This window comes from Falco rusticolus, chromosome Z (assembly GCF_015220075.1).
Source record: "Falco rusticolus isolate bFalRus1 chromosome Z, bFalRus1.pri, whole genome shotgun sequence".
Classification (NCBI taxonomy): Eukaryota; Metazoa; Chordata; class Aves; order Falconiformes; family Falconidae; genus Falco; species Falco rusticolus.
In genome coordinates this window covers 58,549,106-58,571,072 of record NC_051210.1, presented here as the reverse complement: position 1 = coordinate 58,571,072, position 21,967 = coordinate 58,549,106, and the positions used below count along the sequence as shown (strand labels likewise).

General features: G+C 43.5%; 1 protein-coding gene across 1 annotated transcript; it reads right to left on the bottom strand.

Moving 5' to 3' along the window:
* Window positions 1–6,305: 6,305 nt before the first annotated feature.
* Window positions 6,306–9,987, bottom strand: S100Z (S100 calcium binding protein Z). The gene is made up of 3 exons (XM_037373811.1): window positions 9,780–9,987; window positions 8,834–8,991; window positions 6,306–7,638 (listed from the first exon to the last, which is right to left on the bottom strand). The coding sequence occupies exons 1-3, from the start codon at window positions 9,859–9,861 to the stop codon at window positions 7,480–7,482; spliced, it is 399 nt and encodes a 132-aa protein (XP_037229708.1). The 5' UTR covers window positions 9,862–9,987; the 3' UTR covers window positions 6,306–7,479.
* Window positions 9,988–21,967: the final 11,980 nt, after the last annotated feature.

The following is a 21,967-nucleotide window of genomic DNA, read 5'->3' as shown; positions in this document are numbered from 1 at the left end:
GTAGCTTGTTAACTCTGGGCAGTTTGACACAAGAGATGTGTGATTTGTCATGCTGAATAGTTTAGAGAAATGACAAACATGTGTGATTTACGAACTAAAACCCTATCAGCATCATGCAGGCTTGATGATAAGTGTTGCATTAACACTATTTATAGTATTGAATAAAGGCAAGAACTGTGAAGCCCACAGTTTAGCAGGTTACAAATAATCAAGCAAACATTCAGACACTGAGATTACCCTGAGGGCGGTTATCGCCACCAGCTCTGCCTGTGACTCAACCCAGTGTCTGCACAAAGCAGTCAGGGCCAAGAAGTGGGAGCGGAGAGAAGTCTTCTCCCAGGAAGGAGAGATGTGGGAGGGGGTGACTGGCACAGCTGCGTGCCATCACTCTGGCATTAGGAGAGGCACCATTTGCCCAGATGTTTAATTTCAGCCTGGGCCTGCCTCCTCTATGGATCCCCCACATGGTACCTGTCTTCTCAAGGACTGGTGCAGGAAGACCTCAATGCCAGACCCACAGGCAGGTGTCAATGTGGCTCCCAGGCAAGGGACCGTGGTAGGTGACTCCTTCAGTCCATGTCTATGGAACAGAGTGGGTTGTGTTTGAATTTGCCAGCTGCAGCAGCTGCTCTGATCAGTCCCAGTGGCCTTGCAGAAGAAAAATCTCCTTTGCAAAACACAGCAGTTATGGGAAGCATAGTCCTCATGGCCCAGGCCAAGTCCTGTGCCAGACTTAGAGAAGACACAATGCTGCAGCCTTCTCTCAGTGACCCTGCCCCAGGCAACAGCTCCTGTTCCTCCACTCCCAAATTTCCTGTTCAACTCCAGGTTACTAGAACATTTGTAACTATTTTCAACGCTGAGGTCACTTTATTATACAGAATATAATTTTCAGATGTATTGAGAAATCTTAGTATTTACACATCATGTCCCAAAATTCATTAGATTTGGGTCACTATGAAGAACAAACTTTTATCTTTGACAAAGCACTACTTTGATAAGTGATATTTTAAGATATTTTTCCTACCCAAGGACAAGTATTTCTCAGATGAAGTGACTGTTTCCTTGACTGAGTCTTTCTCATCCAGGAAAAAACTGTGATTCAACACTATCGTCTCTGGTAGTGTTAGGCATCACAGTAATGGGCCCATTTCAGAAATACTGTGGAGTGTTGCACCATTCAGCTAGTCAATATGAGTCAGATAAGAGATGCCGCCATACCCAGCATAACGGTATATTTATCCTTTCAACTGCTCCTACTTAGTCCTTTATTTTTCACACCCATGTGATTCCTTACCAGTTATCAGTACTGTACAGGCTGCAGTGCAAACACTTTGATTAGTTACTCTCCAAACACTCCTAGGTGAAAGTACTAGAATATTTTGTGTCAGTGTAAAAACTGTAAACACTGAAGGACTTCCAGGTCACCCAGTCAGCATTTTTCAACCTCCTGAAGTCTAAAGACAGCTTCCCTTTGACAGCAGTGTCACAGACCATCTTTACCTTGGGTGTGCCAACGAACATTTTCCTTTCAAACAGAAACCATACTTGGCTTTCAAAGGCTAATGATTCTCCTTTACATAATATTATTCCTGGGACACCAAAAATGACAACAAAAATTTCCTAAGTGAAAACTGCAGAATTAAGTCATTAGTGCAAGTACAAAGAGAGCTTTGGTTTCACCTAGCCAAGGCATTAATGGTTTAATGGGATGGAGCTCTTCAACCCTGCACCTTGCCTAGCCACCCTTTGCTCAGCCATAGGGACTTATTTGCTGCTGTCACTCGATGTCCCCAGTGAGGACATCCCCAGGGCTAGGGAACCTGCATCTTTCTGCAGCATTCTCAACTTCTTGCCATTTTTCAGCTCCAAAACCACAACATTAACTAAGGCTTTGGGTGGTTCAGTTGCTCTTCTGCTCTTTGCAAGATGTTCTGCCCACAGTTTTTTTTCTTTCTATAGCATCATTCTGTTTCCACATAGTGCTTTTCTGGGTTCATGCAACCCCTGGGAATGTAGAGTCAGAGCAATACATGGAGTTTTAAGGCAGACTCCACAGATAGGTATTTGAGAGCTACACCATGACAATTTGCTCTGCAGCCTATGAAGTCAACCAGGACCTAAGATGACAGCTTAGAATTTAAAGCAGATAATATCACAGGAGCATTTCCCATTAATTTTCCACCACATACCTGTGCTCTAAGTAACTGCTCCTCCTGTCTTCCTTTAGCTGCCTTGTTGCAACACTTGCAATTTTACAGACATGTCCTTATTTAGCCAACCAGATAATAGAAACACAGCTTTAGACTGAAGGCTAATTTAAAGTCTCAAGCACATGTCCTCAGCTGTTGCAGAATCACGCCACTAAGTGCAATAGGCTCTGTCATTTTACATCAGCTGAGAATCTGCTTGTAAGGGTAAAATAAGTGGATGCAGCTGCAGCTCTCTTCCTTGGGAGTTGCCCCTCAATACAACTGATTGCAGGTGGCTGAGAGCTGGTATTTAAAAAGGACAGGCTTTTTAGTGCTTCTGGACTTTTTTTTGCTTGGTGGTTTTTTTTTTTTTTCCTTCTTCTTTTCTTTTGTTGTGGGGTGTGTGTGTGGGTTTTTTAATAATATATCTGGTGAAGTTCAGTCATGTGCTCTCTCTGATGGCTGCCTAGGGCCTGTAACCCACCATAGCCCAACTCAGAGGAAAGGATGTGGATAGAACTAGCTTAGAATACAGATTATCAGATCATAAATGAAACATTATCTCTCATGCTGTATCACATGCCGGAAGAAAGACAGAATTGAAAATGTGCCCCCCTTTTTTCTTCAAGTGCCATTCAACAGACTTAAAGATACATCTAATAATTGTTGGTGTGTCAATCAAAACCCTTATTAGACATGTGCATGAAATCACATCTCAGTCTAACAAATCTTCCTGCCAGTCAAAAACCTTTATATAGATTAATCTGATTTCAGAGGCAAGTTTTGTGTTTGACCTTTTACTCAACTTCTTTGGGGTTGAAATCGGGGAGGTGCTGGCTGTTTTCTGTGTGCTGCCTAGCTGGGATGATGAGTTCTGGGCTGTGCCTAAGATTTTCCCTCGTGGCCATACTCTGCTTTTCACTGCAGCGTGGAGCCTGGAAAGGGGCTCTGCCTTTGATGGCTGAGTGACCTGGGGTGGATCTGTGTTGCTACAGGAGAGCTCTTCTTCCCCCTTCTCCTGGCCTGCCTGTGCCACAGCACTAACTCCCTGGCTGTGTGGGGTATCCCAAAGCTGTGCTTCACTGAGATACCTGCACAGGTTTTGAGAAGATACAGCGCAGCCCATGCACACTGCGTACACCCAGCGCATTGCTGTGGCCGCAGCCCGTGGCAGCAATTGCTGTGCTGGGAGAGGTCCTGGAGACTCTGCCCTGGAGGGGACACCCGCTTTGCTAAGGGACAAGCGTGCACACCTGAGCAGGGCAGGCACCGTGCTGACAGCCCGGGCGGTTTGCCAGCCTGTGTGTTGTGGTGCCGAAGGCGCAAAGCAAATGCACTAGTAGCTACCAGGGTTTGAAAGGCAGCCCTGTCCAGATTTCCCAGCCCAAACAGGCAGACACGTCAAGCTGCTGTACTGCTGTGCTTCCCTGAGCGGCTCTGGGCAGCATCGCACGTGCTGCATGCGCTGCTCTCTGCCTGCCCAGCAGCTGTGACAGGCTTTGGAGGTGCTGGATTTCCTTTGCTAGCGAGTGCAAGTTAGCACAGATACTCCATCTATTCAAAGCATCCCCGCAAGTGCAGTACCAGATTTGTATCCATAAATATAAAATTGTCACTGGCAATAACTTTAAATTCTTTCTTGAATGGTATTTGGTAGAAAGCAGTTTATGACATTCTGGCTGCTGGAAACATCACCTGTTCTGCTGGGGTCTCCTAGCGTAACTTCTCTCTCCTTTCCTGCAACTCCAGGCAGCTCTTTTCCTCATCTTTACAAGGAGGAACTGATGTTGTAGGACATGGTTTAGTGGTGGTCTTGGCAGTGCTAGGTTAACAGTTGGACTCGATGATCTTAAAGGTCTTTTCCAGCCTAAACAATTCTATGATTCCATTATTCTATTCTATGATTATCCCACTGTGCTTGACACCATCTACACTGCCCTAAGAGTGAAAAAGGTACTGCCTTCCTCGTGGACCTGGCTGGTAAGTCAGAGCTTGGAGGGACCTCTCCACTGCAAAGCACTTGTCATCAGAGTTGTGTCACAAGCAGCTCTTTGAGATCTGTAGTTGGATACCAAATCTGAAGAAAATATAAATTTATTTACTGATAGTGCATCAGGTTTTGTGTACCTAGTTGCACTCCACTTCAAGTCTCTTTTGAACTGAAATAAAAGCAAATGGCAAAGGCTGAGGCTTTCAAGATAATACCATTTTTCTTCTGATAATCTGCTTTTTAGATGTCAGATAAAACAATTTCACAATAGCTAGAAAAGATCTTGCCTGGCATTGCTGTATTTTTATTGATCTTTAATGTAACTTAAAAATATTAGGTTATATTGCAGTGTTCAATTTGCTATCAATTTTTCAGACAGTCTGATAACACAAATGAAAAAAATGCCTGTAATTAGACATTGTTCTTAAAGCTGAGGGACTCTAGAGAAAGCCACACAGCAAGCTTCCTCTGCATGCAAAACTTCAAAGTGCTTCAAGATTCATGAACTACAGGTAAACTTGAAGTCAGCAGGAAAAGTGTCAGTAAACAATGAGAAAAAAAAAATATTGCCTTCATGTTTGAAGGATACATTTTTCCCTTCTGAGAGAAGCTGAAAACAGTATATTCACCTCTGCAGGACAAAGTGGCCGCAGTGAGGCTGGTCATGCAAGCACCATCTTGTGTAAGTGACTTCAATACAGTTCTCCTTCCTGAGGATTGCTTACAGAAAAGGGGATTGCTCACAGCTTTTTCTGGTTCAGAGGCAATTTGAAACTTTCAGGTGATCTTCAGGTATCTTTCTTGGAAGTGGTGTCTACTAATGCAGCACTAGTTGGCTCCTGTGGGAGAGCAGCAGAAGAATGACCCACTGGTGCAGTGGGTCAGTCCATGGTTAGCCCAAGATTAGGATGGCAAGTTCTTCACCTCAGGACCCCAGATTGTGCTGAAGCTTTGTGTTTTCAAGCATCTGAATGTGCTTTGCAGCATTTTCTTCCTTTTCTGCTTTGTCTCCGGTCTTTCTGCAAAAAGATTTCTTCTTTAAACCTGATAGAGTTTAACAGATGTCCTTGCAATTAAAACAGCAATAATAAAAACCTAACCAAAAAAAAAAAGAAAACTTTTGGCCAAGCCAAAAAGGGTGATTTATGAGGTTTTATAAAATTTTTGTTGAAATAAAGATCGAGTCATTCTCCGCTGATTCAGCCATAGCTCATGTGCAAGCAAGCCCCTTTTGCAGCGGAATTAGGCTGCACTCAATTCCTAGTAAATTCAGCTGACGAGATGGCTCCAGTGACCCTCTCCATCAGAGCAGCAACTCTTGCTGCCTGACCCCGTGGGACATTGCTGCTGCCAGCTGTGACTTACCATAATTCTGCTTGGCACGTGCACTGCTATGGGTCCAGGGGCTCATCAGGGATGAGCAGAGGGTTTATGGACTTTCTGGATCTTTTTTCCAAAGAGCCTCTTGCTAAGTCGTAATGAAGAAACTTGTCCTTACTGGAACAATCTTATTTCTTTTAGCTTTGGGCTGAAGCTTTAAGCTGCTCTTCTCTCCCTTCCCTTTGCAAGCGGAAAGGCTTGGAGACTAACAACAGTCTTCAGGACCTATGAGGATCCATAAAAGCAGTCTTACTTTTTCTGGCTGATACTCCTGCCACCCTGGTCCAACAACTGGAATGATATTGAGGTGCATGACATTGCAGGGGTAATATGTTGTGCAACTATTGTCAGTTTTACTTTAATAATTTTTGCTGTGTTCCCCTAGAAGATCTTCTGTGAATACAATATAACATGTATCACTGAAGAGTTAAAAAGGCAGCAGGTTGTGGCCCTGCCACCACTGCAAAGTCTCCTTATTTCTAGGATAACATCATTTGGTGATGGCCCCTTTTGTAGGATGATGCCTGCCCCTTGTTTTATTTATTAGAATCCGCTTCTTACAATACATTACATCTTCTTGATGATACATGATTTTATACAAATATTATAGTTTTTACTGAATGGGGTCTGGGGAGGAAAGACAAGTGAAATGCATTCTTCAAATGTTGACTAGCAGGGTATCAACATCAACAAGGGGATGTTTTTTTATTAACCTCTTACACAAACAGAAAATCTTCATTTAATTCAGACATCTTTTATTATAGTTTGAAGTTGCCAACAAAATAACAAGGAACAAAGGGAGTTCTCTGTGCAAGGGAAAAGCTACGACACCTTGCCACTGAGGATTCTCAGGGCTTTAGAAGTATGCTTAATTCAAACTGGAGTGTAGAAGTACTCTTAATTCAACCCACGAGCAGGTTAACACGAAACCGGATTACCCTACTCTTGCCATGCCTGGCCATGGGGTCCCACTGCCCCTTTTGCACCACTTCCACACAGTGGGTTGGATCAGTGTGAGATTAAATAATTGTTCCATAAGATGACTCACATTACAAAGCTGTGCCCTGGGATCTCACCATTAAATCCCCCACAAGTGATCCTCTAAAAGCCCTCTTAAGGGTGCCAGAATAGTGAAAGCAGAAGGCATTTATATTTCCCCTGAAGACCCCGTCCTTCCATCAGCCCTCTGAGCAGTTTGCTGACTAAATCTTCTATGTATTTGAATAATTTATCATATGAATAAATCCATTTATGCCAAATGAAGAGGTGGACTACTGGGATGCAGTAATGCCAGCACAACAAAATTCCATCTGGGGAGGTGGGGGAAATGAACCTGTAACAATGACAAGCAGTACTGTCTGCTCAGGCGGCAGGAGACAGCTGTGACCACATCTGAAATATGAGAGTGTGGGGAGGTAATGAAACAACATCCAAAAAGGGCTTTAGAACAAGCAGAGATGAGCAAAAAACAAGCTGGTCTTTTTCAGCTGCAAACATGTGGTTGTTATAGAATGACTGAAACCTAAATTGCAAGTTTTATGCCTCGTTCCAAATTTTCCAATTCGGAAAGTATGTAACTATCATTCCTGTGCCTTTTACTTCCCACTGACATTTAAGAAATAGAGGTCTCGACTCTTGCCAAAGGATCTGTCACCCCAAGCCCTTGACCTGGGCAACTGATGAATGCATGTTACAGATGCATGCAGTGCAAAGACTGAAAATATTCAGTCAGATCTCAGGTAGTGTAAATTGGCTTTGGTCCAGCTTACACCAGCTGCTGATCTGCTCCATAAGTGTCTTACAGCAGTAACAGGTGGAGGGATGATGGTTTGTATTCACTAAATGCTGATGACAGCTACCTAACTAGGCGTGCTTTGCTTCCATTTGCCGCCAGGAGATTGACTGTATTGAGCATTTTTAAAACCCCTCTTTCTTTAGCTGTTCTTCAAAGAAATCATTACAAGCCACAGTCAAAGCAGCAACCAGAATGACAAATTCATTAAAATCCACTTCATTGTCTTCATTGGAGTCCAGATCTTTCATAATCTTATCAACCAGAAGGGGATCCTTTTGGCCCTAAAGGGAAAGAGAAGTGACTTAACTGTGCAGATCTTGAATGCGTGTCTGATGCACCTGACAGTGAAACCCACTGCTGTGTCACGAGCCTTGGTGCTACTAAATAAAAGGCTGCCTGAAATATGCACTTGAATAGTAATATACTACTAGCCACAGCATTAAAAACATAGGTCTGGAGTCCCAGAAGTGCACAGCAACAGAAACTGAAGATGGTGCAGCTCTTAGAAGGAATACAGGTAATAAATAGGCACTGAAATGAATCAAACAGTTTTTAGGAGCTGCTGAGCACTGATTTCTTTTGACAAGACGAATTTATAATGTACATTTCTCTGTGTCATCCCTTAACCAACAGTACTTAGATTTTCAGCAGGCTATTCATAAGCGGTCCTCTTATACATTCATTCATCATATTCAGAAGATTCCTACTTAGCAAACAACACATCCCATTTAGTGGGAGTAAGAACAGTGAATCTCGTAATAATAAATCAATAGCCAAGATTAAAAGAAAATCCAAATAAAGGAAATTGATACAATGTAGAAAAAAATGCCACTGGTGGTGATAGGGTCCACAACAATTTTTCCTGTTAAGAGGATACAGAAAAACAACTATGAATCTGGTCATGATTCCACAAAAAGCACCCAGGCTGTGTAATGCAGATCATAACAAATGCGCAAAGAGATATTCAGATCAGCAGCTTATTGCTGAAAGGATTTTCTTAGCAACTCTCTGCAAGGCACACAAGTAGCTGTGCTGTGCCTGTGGCCATTGTGCATGAGCTACCTTCTTGTCTCATGAGAGCTGGTTGCTGGATTTAATTCTTTGAAGGATTTATCTATGCCCTATTATAAAAAATGAACAAACAAACAAAAACCTGATTAAAGCCTCATTTAGCATCGATTTTTCTACTGCTTCTAGGCTGCCCTTGCTTTCCTGCTCAAATGCACAGAGGAGTAAGCAGAGCACAGGTACCCATCTGCCACTGGTGGCCAAAGCTGGACCACCCTCTGAAAACACACTTCTCAAACAGGACATTTGACCTCATCTCCTTCTGCTCAGCTCCACAAAGACAACTGTCATCTGAGAGGCTGTGTCAGGATGCGTCTTGCAGAAGGAGATGCTATTCCTGAACACTTGGATAGCTGCTTATGCCACTCATGAAGCAGTAACTCAAGAGGTTCAGGAGCTGCATCTTACCGAAAGGAAGTCGGTGAGCTCCCTGGTGAGAAGCTCCTTGAGTTCTCCTTTACTGAGCTTGTATCTGTCTCCTTCTTTGCCAGAGTAGTGATGGAAAATTCTGATCAAGGTGTCCATCGCGTCCTCCAGTGGTGTGGACATAGCAGTGAGTGGGTGAACTGTGGGGCAAAGAAGCAGAGTCAGTGACATTGCACAGGAGCCAAACCAAAGGCTGGTCTCAGGGAAAGGATGGAGAGCTAGCTGAAGACAGAAGTTGCTGCTGGTACTGAAGAAGATGGATTTTCAGTTGATCCATCCTGCCAGCTGTGTGTGAGCAAGGCCAGGCTATTACAAAACATTGTCCTGAGCTTACTAGCAATTACTTTGAAAAGATAAACAGAAAGGAGGGCCTTTATTTAAGAAAGTGATCTACTGTGCATTCATTTTGCAAAACTACTGTAAAAGGAAATCTCTCATACCCATAGCTGAAAATATAGGGAAAAGGAAGGCACACCATCCTGCCTGTTCATTCAAAGGTTTTCTCAAGAAAATGAGATCAACAAATAATAGCAGCCCAAGTGGATGTGCATTTATACAGAAGGGTCCACATCAGTTTCTTAGGTCATTAATAGAAGCATCAGCTTTCTATTTATTTGGTTGTGTTTGCTTGGGCTGACCTTTTTCCCTGTAAATTACTTGCAATAAACAAAAGTGAGCTAGGCACTCCTGAGGGTTTCCTTCATCGAGCATGCAGTAAGAAAGCACATGGGGTAGCACCACCGAGAAAAAAGATGGAAATGCAATTAGTTGCTGAGCAGCTGCCTCAGAAAAAAACTAGAAGTAGAAATCACATGAAAGGGAAACATTATGTTGATTAAGCCCTGGAAGAAAGATTAAAAATCTAGAATGAAATTCAAGGTAAGATTGGAGTCCTGAGCAATATCACTGTGCAAAGGCTAAGACTTACCTGCTTTACAGGCTAGCTGAGGTGTGTGCAAGAAAATACTCAGATCACAGAAGGTGACGGTCACCTTTCTTCCAAACCCCATCCACAAGCTCTTGTTTATCAGGCTGAGAGGGTGGATTACACCAATAGAGACAGACGTATAATTGTCACAAGGATGACGGGGCTTCTGTTTCCCTCTGCATTTGCCTACTCTGTTCAATAAAAGCTGCTTGCTGTAAATGGGTCACTAAAATATTCACTAGGCAGAGCAGAGGGCTGTGTGTGGAACACACAAGGTATCTTTTAACATTTGACCTTTTACAAATATGCCCATCTGGGGGCCTGAAGGTCAAAATTAGAAAATGCTAACAATCACCAAGGCAGTATAAAACAGCTTGCCCACTTTTAAAAAGAACTCTTTCCAATCTGTCTCTCCGCACTTCTACAGCTGAGAAATTAAATGTGTCACTACTGGCAGCCAGTGTTCAAAAATACTTGGGTACCTAGGGGTAGGCTTGTAGGTGGGCTTGCCACAAATCTCTTGAGACATCTACCTTTATCGTCAGATGTTTCTGTAAGCCTAAAACATTGGCTCTTGCTGAATGAAAGTAGTACATGGCTCCTCAGAAGGAAACAAGGAAACCAGTTTCAGAGGGAGGTGTGCCTGGAATTACAGTGTGCACTGATCAGCAGGCTTGGCTTTGTTTTTGTTAGTCCTACACAACAACTGTGGTTCAACAGCTCTCTTTTAATAAGTGATCTTACCCCAGGAGGGCTTCCCCTGCCCCGAGCCCAGGGACTCACTGACCCCAGGGGGGATGGCTGAGGGGCACAAGAAACAGCAGCTTCACCGTGGTAGGGCCTACTTACTACCCAAAATACCAAATAGCCATGGTTTTCACAACAGCCACATGAAATGAGAAACTGCTTGCTACGGTTTGCTTTCCTTCAGTAAAGCCCTCCGCTTGCTGCACGTGCGTGTCCAGCGAGCACAACTGTGCAGATGAACAGCCGGAGGGCACACAGCCGCAGCTCCTTCTCTCTTTATTCCAGCCAGGGGGAAAGAGAACGAGATGGGCATTGCTTTTAGCCCTGAAATCTCCAGGCAGTCAGAATTCTGAGTGCCAGAGCAGATCTCAGCCCACCCCTCTGCCTGCCTCCTTTGCCTCCAGACATGATGTTCCTTCTGTCTGTGCCATTGTGACAAGTCTCCACAACCCAAGGGCTCCCGGCTGTGCCCTTGGGAGAAGGGGGAGGGAAGGGTGGTGCCACACAAAAATGCTGGATCCCATGGTATGGGAGGTGACTGTGGGTAAAGCCTTATTTCCAAAACAGTAGGCAGGCTCTTCTGATGAGAAGTCCCTGGGGACATGCACAATACTGCGTGCAGGGTGTATGACTTCATCTTCCACCAGTGCCATCATGAGTGCTCACCAGGGATGGGGGGAGCCAATACTCAAGTGAATTTTAGAAAAGGTCCAGGCAGAAACCAGCTTGGAAATGTTGATATGCTACAAAAGGAACCTAGTCCCTCCTGGACTCAGAGGAGAGCTAAGGAAGTTGCTCTCCAAACCTCTTCTGTATTTGGGGATAGCTAATGGGTACCTGGTTTTGTACAGAGGGAATCCCAGTGCACTAGCAAGCACAGGGATCTAGTTGGACCATATGCAGCACGTGGGAGAAGAACATGGGTGATATCAGGTGCAGCACACCTCTCCCACTCAGATCCTGGGCATTTTGAGTGTCTTTGCAGATGCTAAGAAAAGGTATAGAGTCTGTAATGTAGCTATAGCCATGCAGGGCTGTATCTTGCCTGTGATTCACTACTGCTTATAACTATTGCTCAGAAATATTAACCAGATAAACATCACAATACTGAGGGATTTGTGGGGTGTGTGGTGTGTGGGGTTGTTTCACCCACAACCAGAAAATAAACCATGGTTCAGCCAATACAGAAGTATAAAATCCTTCTGTTTGTCTATATATTACATAAATCCTCTGGCTGATGAAAATTGCAAATCAATTATCTAAGCAGTCTACAGGAGCTACAGCTTCCAGGAGGCAGGTATAAACTTTCAGAGCTGCCAGCCTCAGGACAGAAGAAAGAAGGGTTTCCTCTATCACCTCCAGGACATCAGCTCAATAATTTACACAGTGATATAATCTGTGCAATCTCTTTCAATAGCTACTTTTGCTCCAGCTAATTGCATAAAACCCTCTCTGTTCCATGCTAGTGGATTACATGTTCACAGGCAACAGCTGAACTGAGCTTGTTTGTTCTAAAATCAACATAGCCTACAAGCACTTCTGTATTAGGGCAAGACCCAGCTCCATGTCAGCAGCCGCCATTCCCCCACCAATCCTCTCCTGCACTCTGGTTTCCCTCAGACTAAGCACAGAGCCAACACCAGACGTGGTTGACAGAAGGAGTAGGACTGCAGCATGATGGTAGACATGGTGAAGATTGGTGTCTTCCCCATTCATGACCAAAGTTTTTCCATCACAGCCTGCTGAATCATGGCTGTGTTGGTGGGAAGGCACCTCTGGAGGTGCCTAGTCCTACTTCCTGCTCAAAGCGTGATGATCACCAACACCAAATCAGGTCAGCCATGGCTTTGTCTAGTTAAATTTTGAAAATCTCCAAGGATGGAGATTTCACAAGTTCTTGGGTAATCTGCTCTAATGCCGCACTTACCTCCCTGGGGAAGATGGCTACTCTAATATCCAGCCTGAGCACCCCAAGCTGCAGTCATGGCCCTTGACCCTTTTTGCACCATCTACCACTACCACAAAGAGTCTGACTTTGTTGAGTTTATAAATTCCCATCAAACAGTCTTGGGTTCTCAGCCAAACTAAAAAATAAACTTGGAAGCAGCCTGTCCCCTGACTTGCCCGAACTAGTTTCATGTGTTAGTGTCCCCTTAACAATGCGCTTGCCCCTTGCAGACTGCTCTAGCTGTGCTCGTCTCCTAAACAAGTATTTCAACACTGAAGTGTGCACTGCAAAATCAATGGCTGTCAGAAGCAGAAGGGCAGATTTTTCACCCAGCATGGCACAAATATGCTAGAGGACTGAATTCTGCCATCTTTGTTCAGGCAGTAATAGATGCTAGAGGCTTACAGAACAAGTCAGCCATCCAATTTCACCAGAGCAGTGGAGGTTGTTCCTTGCCCTGTAAACCTGAGAAAGGACACAACCAGCTATGACTGCTTCTTTTAATTTTAGTTGGGGTAGTGTAGAGGTACACCCAGCTGGGAAACTACAGGACTGCTCCTCCCGTCCTACATGGAGATAGGGCAGTCAGACCAGAGGAAGAAAACCTTATTGCTGGTCTCTACTTCTTAAAAAACTGAGCAGAGTTCTGCCCTGTGTGAAAGCAGACAGCCCCTGACATAGTTCAGCAGACTTCTTGCCCCACAGCTGGGAAGGAGAAGCTTTGGCTTCTTCACCAGGATTTTTTCTTGGAATTTTCTTGAGACAACATAACACAGGCTGCCTTTAAGCCAGAGCAGCCTATAAAGTGACAACCTAAGCCACAGTAAAATACTGCTTAGCTTAAGCGGGAGGATCTCATGCTTAGGGCATCTGGTTTTCAACATTTGCCAGAATGCACGTGGGGAGTATTTTCTCACAAATAATTATTGCATTGGGAAAGGCAAGTCAGCCTCCCACCCACATCCTGCCATTATTTATTTTTCCCAAACTCGTACTGTTCTTGGGATGCATATGTTTTGAATCAATGTTGTACCCCCAAAGCGGCAAAAGGTGTGATGGGAAGCAACTGGGAACACTACAAGGCTCAGAAGGACAGATATACTATACACTAAAAAGCTTACATTAGATCAGAGCATAGATTAAAGAGTTTATTAATATAGACTAAAAAGCTTATAAGAGACTTACATTTGAACTAGTATTTCTTGTTAAGTTATAATGATCAATCTTACATTTTTAGGATTGTTAGAATTTTCATTTGTGTTTTGTTCCCCTGTCTGGGTTGTTGATTGATTTATCTCTTTACATCAGGCATGTCTCCCTTCCCCACAGATTCTGGTTCCCATCTTCAAGACCGTTTTAGCTGCTGTGATCGCATAGGCAGCAGAATAGCAAGAAGCTATTAAAGCTCTTGCTAATACCTTTTACCACCTAAATGTGGTGGTTTACTCTGTAGTCATCTTTTTTAATAGGTTACGCTTCAAGGGCTGCCTAACTGAAGTGCATCCTGATCTCATTCTCTGCTGGGTCCTGTTAGGGATGAGACTGTACACTTCTTTTCCAAATATGTAAATGACTTTTTCATTGAAATGTCCAGATCATTGAACTCTGCTTGCTCCCATAGTGGTAATTTCTCTTGTGATATTCATTTAGGACAGAAACTGGAGCATTGTCTATACATGAGGTACTGACTTGGATTACTGCCTACTGCTCCCCTCTTCTCCTCTCAGAAAATGAGCCACCATTTCCTCCCTCCATGAGCAGTGAGTGACCACCCTTTACTAGCCTGTGAAGGCAACATCAAGTTGTATAGGAATGTTTTGTTATCTGGAAAATAGCCTAGAAAGCCTTCATTAACCCTGAAATGGAGTTCTGAAGTGATACTCTGGCTATACAATTCTTTCTCACAAGTCTCCGAAGCAGATGTGTCTATCCAGCTATGTAACAGCCCAGTCATTTATTATGCTAAAGCAGTCCATCTATGCCAAGGTAGGATGCCAAAATTGTGTAAAATACCCCAGTGCAGACACAGTGCCGGAGCCAGCTCTGCCTTAGGTAGCAGCAGGGGATCCCCTTACAGAGCAGCTCTCCTGCCCTGTAACCAGACAGCATGCACCCAGCCTCAGCTGGCTTTGGTAGTTCGTGTTACAGCTAGGATTTTGCAGTGCCTCACTTTCTTAACAAAGCCAAGACAGTAATTTCCTTTGTGTTAAACCCACAGACCAATAAGGCAAATCCACCCTTGACACACTGATTCTGACCAGCTCGTGTTTCTTCCTAATTCGAACTCACATCAGTGTGGAGCAGCCTTTGTCCTACTTCACCATCCAGTTCCTTCCACAAGATTTTTGCAGCTAGGTTCAGCTTATGCTCTATAACTATTGGGACCCCTCCTTACATGGGGTGCATCACAGGACAGTGGCTAAGTCACCTACAAGGTTGTAGCAGTAACAGAACCTTCCACAGGCTCTCCCTGATGTGGGATGGGCTGTGGAGTGACTCCTGACTCAGTTTCTCCTTTCTGGTCTTCAGCTATCCAGCAGCTATTACTTTGGGAATGGGTTTCCTAGGGCTAGCATGACTAGCTTTCTGGTGGCAAGGAGCACCTCCAAGCAGCAAAGGCCCCTGGCCAATACAACTGCATGTTTTACATGCACTTGGCCATGCCATGATGTGTGGGAGGCCACCAAGGCTCCAGGTGCACAGCTCAGTGCATATTTTCCATCGTCTCTGCTCTGTCTGTGAGCCATGTGCTCAAGTGGGTCCTTCTTGAGGTAACCGCCAAATACACTCACCTTTCTTTTATCACCAGTGCCGAAATAAATAACTACCAAAAGATGTAACAGAAAAAAACCACTCCGGACTGACTTGATTCAATATTCCTGGGCACTGTTGATGTTAAATCAATATAGAAAAATGAGGCAAATAAAGTTTTAGCTCAGTTTGTATGTATATATAAAACAATGAGGTGCATTTCTTTTGGTCTGGGGCTGCCCCTTAGTGTCCTGCTGAAGAACTGCGGCTTCCAGATCTCACGCTAACAATGACTAACAAAGCTGCAGGGCCCAAGGGAGACAGACTCCCACCTGACTGCTCCAGGACACACACAGACGTTTCACCACTGCATTACTACAGCAAGCTCTGCATAAGACTCTGCGTTATCAACAACAAGCCAAACGAGAAGTCATATCATTAAAAATTACAGAGAAAAGAAATACCTGTTACCCGCAGCTTCTTAGCTAGAGCTATACACTCTGCAAAGAATTTAAGTGCTTGGTATCAGTCAGTGTTACAATAATGGGATTTAAGCACATGCTTTGCTGAATTCAGGCTGTATATTCCACTAATGGCCCTTGATGACACATCTCAAACTTACCGCCTGATGTGGGAAAAAGAAAGTTCTGAAGCACTTAAAGCCAGTGCTACCATTTGGAAGGTAAATGGAAGAAGAGAACAGAGTAATGTAATCTCCAGAGCTGTTACAGGAGCAACCAGCAAATAGCCATGAATTCTAGTCCAAAAGCAATGGGATCAAGAAGCCTGAAGAGGGCACTGAGTGCCAGTAGATGGTGAGGTTACAGAACGAGTGCTTGAAGATGATAAGGCCATAGCAAAAAACCTAAATAAATATATTTTGCAGGCGTTTTCACTGTGGTGGAGCTTGGGGAGGTTCCCATAAGACAGAGAAAGGGACATGCTGAAGGATATGTCTCAGACTGAAGCGTAGGTAAAAGATGTTGTAGGGCATATCCTCAGAACAAGCCATAACAAGCCAGGACTGGATGGTATCCACTGCAGAGGTCTAGAGGAACTTGAGGGGGATGAATGATGGGAGCCACTGGCTAAAATCTGCCTCAGGAGCACAGCACAGAAACCTGGCAGGTACGATGCCATGTGGAGAGGTGCCAGGCAGTATCCAGAGAGCTGCCGAACATCAAGTCTGCTGTCCATATCGAGTAAAGAGGTAGAGACCAGCCTGAAAACCAGAAGGGTGGGAACATGATGAAACACAATATGCTGTGGAAAAGTAAAGAGAAGTCATAATGTAAATCTACTGACATTCCCTGAAAGAGCCACTGGTGGGGGACCTCCCTGATACTGTCCACATTGTTCCCAGAAAACATTCCTCACTCCTAAAGAACCTAGGTTGCCATGCGATACAAGGAAAAGACACACGATAAATGGCTAACTGAAAGATAGGAAATCATGAATAAATTACTGAGTTCTACAAGTGAACTTGTAAACCCATTGATACCACCAATGGGGTCCCACAGGAATCTGTCCTGGGGCCAGTGCTATTCAACATATTTCATTGATGATCTGGGAAAGGGAATAAATAATGAAGGGATAAAGTTTTTTTGTTGATAGCTGTACAGAGAGAAGAAGTTAAAGTCCAGCTGCGAAGAATGAAGAAGGACCTCATGGAACTGAGCTATATAGTGCGAGATAAATTTAGCATAGATGAACACAAAGTGACATGGGGAAAATCAGGTTTTTGTACACAACTATGAGCTTTGAGTTGACTGTTGGGATTCTTGAGTGAGATCTTGGATTTATGGCAAGGAAAAATGTTGGTCCAGTAAGAATCTGAAAACAAACAGGATTAGGAAATAAACAGAAAACAGAAAAACAGAAGTGGTTTTATGCTAGTAAGTCCAAGGGAAGCCCACTTCTTCAACCTCGTGGTGGTCCTCCTGCCTTCATCTTACAAACAGTACGGCAGGATTAGAGGAGATAAGGAGGAAAACAGTAAAGAAACAGCTTCTGTGTTAGAAACAGCTAAATACACAAGTCATCTCAGTCTGCAGAAGGACATAACTGAAGATATGAAAGAAGCTTGCACATTCAAGCATGGAGAAGGCATGGAGAAGGTACTAAGTAATTATTCACAGTCTTTTCCAATGCAAAAATACAGAGAAAAAAAAACCCACAGACAACGAGTTCAAAAGAAGCAAAATAATATTTTTAAGCTGCTGAACTGCTTGCTGTGACAAATTCCTGGGAATAAAAATACTTATTGAGACCTACTAAATATGAAACTTGTGCCATCAAGACATCTCCAAAACACAAATCACGGGAGGCTGGGTTAGCTTTCTGGAGAATTACCAGCCTTGCCACACTCTAGTCCTCTTTCCTACATACCTACATTAGCCACTGTTCCTAGAAGGTTACTAGGTGAGAACTAGCTTTGCCTGTTATAAGAAAAGCCAGTTATATTGTTGTTATCTGAAAAAAAATTCATTAAAAAGTCCAAGGCAGACAAAACATTCATTTCCAGGACAAGTTTACAGGAAAGCAAAACTCTGAAAGCAGAAGGTGCTTGCAATCCTCTTTTGACATTCCCATGGCTATTACAGCTGCAGCTGCTCTGAGGGATCTGCTCTTGAAAAGTGAATTTTTGATGGTACTAGGAATGGAGCTGGACCAACAATACAGAAGCAATGTAAGTTTCAGCACAAGCCAGCCTGGGTGTTAAAAGCAGATGTAAATTAAGAGCCAGAGGCAGATGTTGTTAAGGTACAATTGGTTTAACTTCTTCAAAAAAACAAGGAAATTAGGGTTATACCAAGTTTAATGAACACCATGAATGGCCCAGAGACATGTTGCATGTATATGCAAACCAAGAACAGCTGAGATGGTCGGAGGAACAGAGAAAGACAGCTGGCACAATTTCCTCTTCACATCTTAGAATTTACTTAGAATTTTGGGCTGCATGTTTTCTCTCCATTTGGAGGAGAAACTGAGAACACACTGCACTGTGCAGATACACTCAAGTGTATCAGCAACACACACCACCCTGCTCTGGTGTCTGCATCCCTCAACTTTGCAGGGCAGTAGCAGGAGCTCCTAGCTCCACCAGCCCTGGCAGGTACCTTGTCCAAGCCAACGGCCAGTGGTGGGGTTCCTTCATCTCAAATAACATGACGGCCCCATGGGCTTCTTGTTGGTCTCCTGACTCGCACCCCAGCCACACACTCTCCTGTCTCATACCACAGTCCTGTGTCACCTGGCACGTGAGATGATGAGAGGCTAGATGTAAGCCTGGTAATGGTGACAGAGAATGCACTTGCACTTGTGTGTCCCTGGACACAGCTCAAACAATGGCAAAACCCATTCTCCAGCCTTTGCCAGTGCTTGCTGCGGCGTGTTGTTCAGATCCCTTTGCTTCACTTCTCCTTGCTGCTTTTATCCTTGCTTCTGTGCCTCCCAAGCATAGCATTCACGCAGCCCTTCAGCCCCTGCGTTTGCGGGAAGGGTCTCGCTCAGCTCCAGCAGACCTCATCGGGTCTCACTCTATGGCATGAGGCTGTCATATGAGGTTGTGGATCATTTCCCATGATCTTGCTATGGGAGGCCTAGTTTTTGTGGCTGATCAGTTAGCTCACTTTCAAGTCTGATGTATTAGATACACAGAAGTAGCCTGAATAGAACTGGTTCAGCCAACACTTCTAATGCATTAAAAAAAAAGACATTAGATAGATGTGGCAAGAGAAGTAGACACAAGTGACTGCAGAACTATTACTCAACCAATACACAACACGCTTAAAATATCTTACCAAAATTTGGACATAAACTTGAATAAAATCACCGAAGTGTGTTAAAATGGGTGAGTAAAAGTTTTGACAGGTAGAAAGCCCACAAAGCAATTATCTACTTTGTGTGCCACTAAAAGCAGTCATCATGTCTGCTGTGGAAAACAGAGTGATCATGCACAAATCCATGTAGACATTTACTGTTCTGTTGCCTTCTAAAAGAATGAGTAATGGCTTATTGCCCTTACCCTGTTTTCCAAGTACCCCTATAACAAAGCCTTGAAAGAGCTGGTTTTCACAGAGCTTCCTTTTCATCTCCTCCCTCCCACGCTGAACGATATCCCACCTTTGATCAGTGGGTCTTCAATCCAAAAAGCCACATAAACCGTTTTTCAGCCGCAGAACATTGCATATGTTGCATTCAAACTCTCTGATCCCAGTGAGCTTTCTACACTCATTATCCCTAAGAGTTTAATAACATTTACATTGAACCTTCTAAGAGGCATATATTTCTGTGAAAAGAAATTCCTTCATAATCAGAACTATATGAATTTCTGTTATTTGCTTTTCAGTTCTTTGACCAAAGACCCTGAGCTATGGAAAGGAGAATGTCAGTGACAGATATCATGTGCAACATTTTTTAAATTAAGCTTTTATCTCCTCTGCAAGTATTTTTCTGCCTTGTTTGCAGTGATTTTAGAGTGAAATCAGATTTTACCTCTATGGAAAGTCTTTTCCAAACCAACTATTTTTCCATTGTTTAAAGGTTGTTTTAAAGTTTATTGTCCTTCTGGTATTTCCAAAGGAAGCAGGACAATACACTGACAAAAACGCTGACACTGCTATTAAATGAGATTTCAGATGTACTTTTGATAATACAAACTACTGCCATCCCTGAACTAAAAAGCATGATGATGATATCACCATCCTTATTTGCTTTTTTTTTTTTTTTTTTTTTCCTAGAGAAATTCTGTTTCTTGGGATAATTGGCAGATACAGAAGGCTGGCAGGGTGTCAGGAGCAAGTATATGCTACCGTCTTGTTTCCATTGTTGAGTTGGGTGTTTAAATATGTTAATTTTGTTACAAAAGTGCCAGTATCCATGTTTTCAGACAGAAAGAAGAAATCTCAAATACCTGAGGCTGTTAAGATTCCTTGGAATCATACTGTGGCAGAAGCATGACAGAAGCCAGTATCATATCAGTAGTGATTGCTACCTTAACTCTACATCCCTCTAATTAGGGTACCTTTATTAATCACATGCACATGTTGTGTCTTCTGGTGGTCATTGAGACAACAAGTATAACAGGCATTAATGCCTTTCATTCTAAGTGTTATCTACATAAAATTATGCCACTTACAGAGCAAATGAATAATTACTTTCCGACAACCAAAATCACAGATACTGCTGACCCATGAAAAGCTCCTAAATGATGATATTACAAAGTATCTAGATTTTTTGTGTCAGGGCACTGAGTCCAAGCATTCCCCATTTTTTATTCTTCAGTTCATTGTCAAAAGAAGTTTGCAGTAAAATGATGTTCTCACCATATCCTCTAACGATGCAACCCCACTGATGCGGCAGGTCCAGCACTCACTTGTTCCTGACTCACCTGGCATGGTGGGGGTCTGCTTGAGAGCTGCCCAGCCTCAATCCTGCCTTTGATACCAAACAGAGGTGCACTTGTGGCATCTTGCAAGAGTATTACCACTGAGGAAGATGGAGGGCTGGTAAAAAATGGCACAAATGGGACTCTGCCTTTGCTCAAAGGGCAGAGAAGGTTCACTCCTTACTTTAGAAATACTTTTATTTCTTACCTGAGTCCACTCTTGTGAAGTGGTCTGAGTCACCACCCTCCCCAGCACAAAGTATTTTGTAGCTACAATGGTCATGGTAAACATGCATTAAGTTACATAGATACATTTGCAGGTTAAGTAACATTTCCACAATGGCAAACTTCACGTGGGCTCAGCCACTGTGAAAATAATGAAAAAAATCAGCTATGACTGACAATAAACTTCTGCATGTCATACTACTTCAAAATCCTGGGGATTACAGGAGACAAACACCACCACCTCTTCTTGCTCAGATAAGATTATGCTTGGAAGATTTCATTTTAGCAGTGGTTTAGATCCAATAAAAATGAGGGAGACAGCAAGATATCATGAGAAAATCCTGCTTCAAAAGGTACTTTCCAGGAGCCCCGTATCTCTCCTTAGCAATTTGCTTCCCTGATCCCACACTTAGCAGGGATATTTAATATCATCTGTTAAGTCCTACTCCTTCTCTAACATCAGATATCTATGTGTGTCTTGAAATGGGGAGTTACAAAACCATTTGCACAGCACAGGGAAACCTGGATTAAGTCTTTCAGATTTGTGTGTCAAAGAAAATGTGCAATAGCAGCTAGAAACAGAAGAGGGAGCCTGTAACCACAGCATCCGCTCTTTTTGCAGTTTTTCAGAAAATGAAACAAAACACGATTCTGTATGCAAAATTCTTTCCCCAACCGATCAATACAGTCCTCGGCCACCCCCTGAATAACACCGATGTCTCTGGGCTTAGGTAGACAGCTTGGCTGGTACGTGACACGCGCCTCTGCCCCTTTGCTGAGAAGCCACGCTCCCACGTCATGCTGTGTGCTCTTTGCCCACTGAGATGGTACCACTTCCCCATACTGCAAGCCTTCTGAATTAGAGGTTAATACGCAAAAGTAAGGAAGTTAATTCAAGGTGGACACTCTACTCCATGGAAACACCAAGAGCCAAGGAGATGCCTGCAACTCTGACTTCAGCGCAGCAGCTTTAGCTCAGCATTTAAGTAGTGGAGAAGCAGATGCTCTGGGAGGAAGGAGGGAGGATGCGATTTTAGACACGCTAAAACAGATGTCTACCTATCCATATAGGATCCTTACATACCAGAGCAGAGATGTGTGTAATGACTCCCTTGCCATGTGCAAACT

What these genes read in the sequence shown, in the direction of transcription:
- S100Z (XM_037373811.1), bottom strand. Translation starts at nt 9,861, where the DNA reads ATGGGGTTTGGAAGAAAGGTGACCGTCACCTTCTGTGATCTGAGTATT. An exon ending in TCAGCTAGCCTGTAAAGCAG is followed by an intron (nt 8,992 to 9,779) that starts GTAAGTCTTAGC and finishes TTTGCCCCACAG; the next exon opens with TTCACCCACTCACTGCTATG. An exon ending in AGCTCACCGACTTCCTTTCG is followed by an intron (nt 7,639 to 8,833) that starts GTAAGATGCAGC and finishes CTTTCCCTTTAG; the next exon opens with GGCCAAAAGGATCCCCTTCT.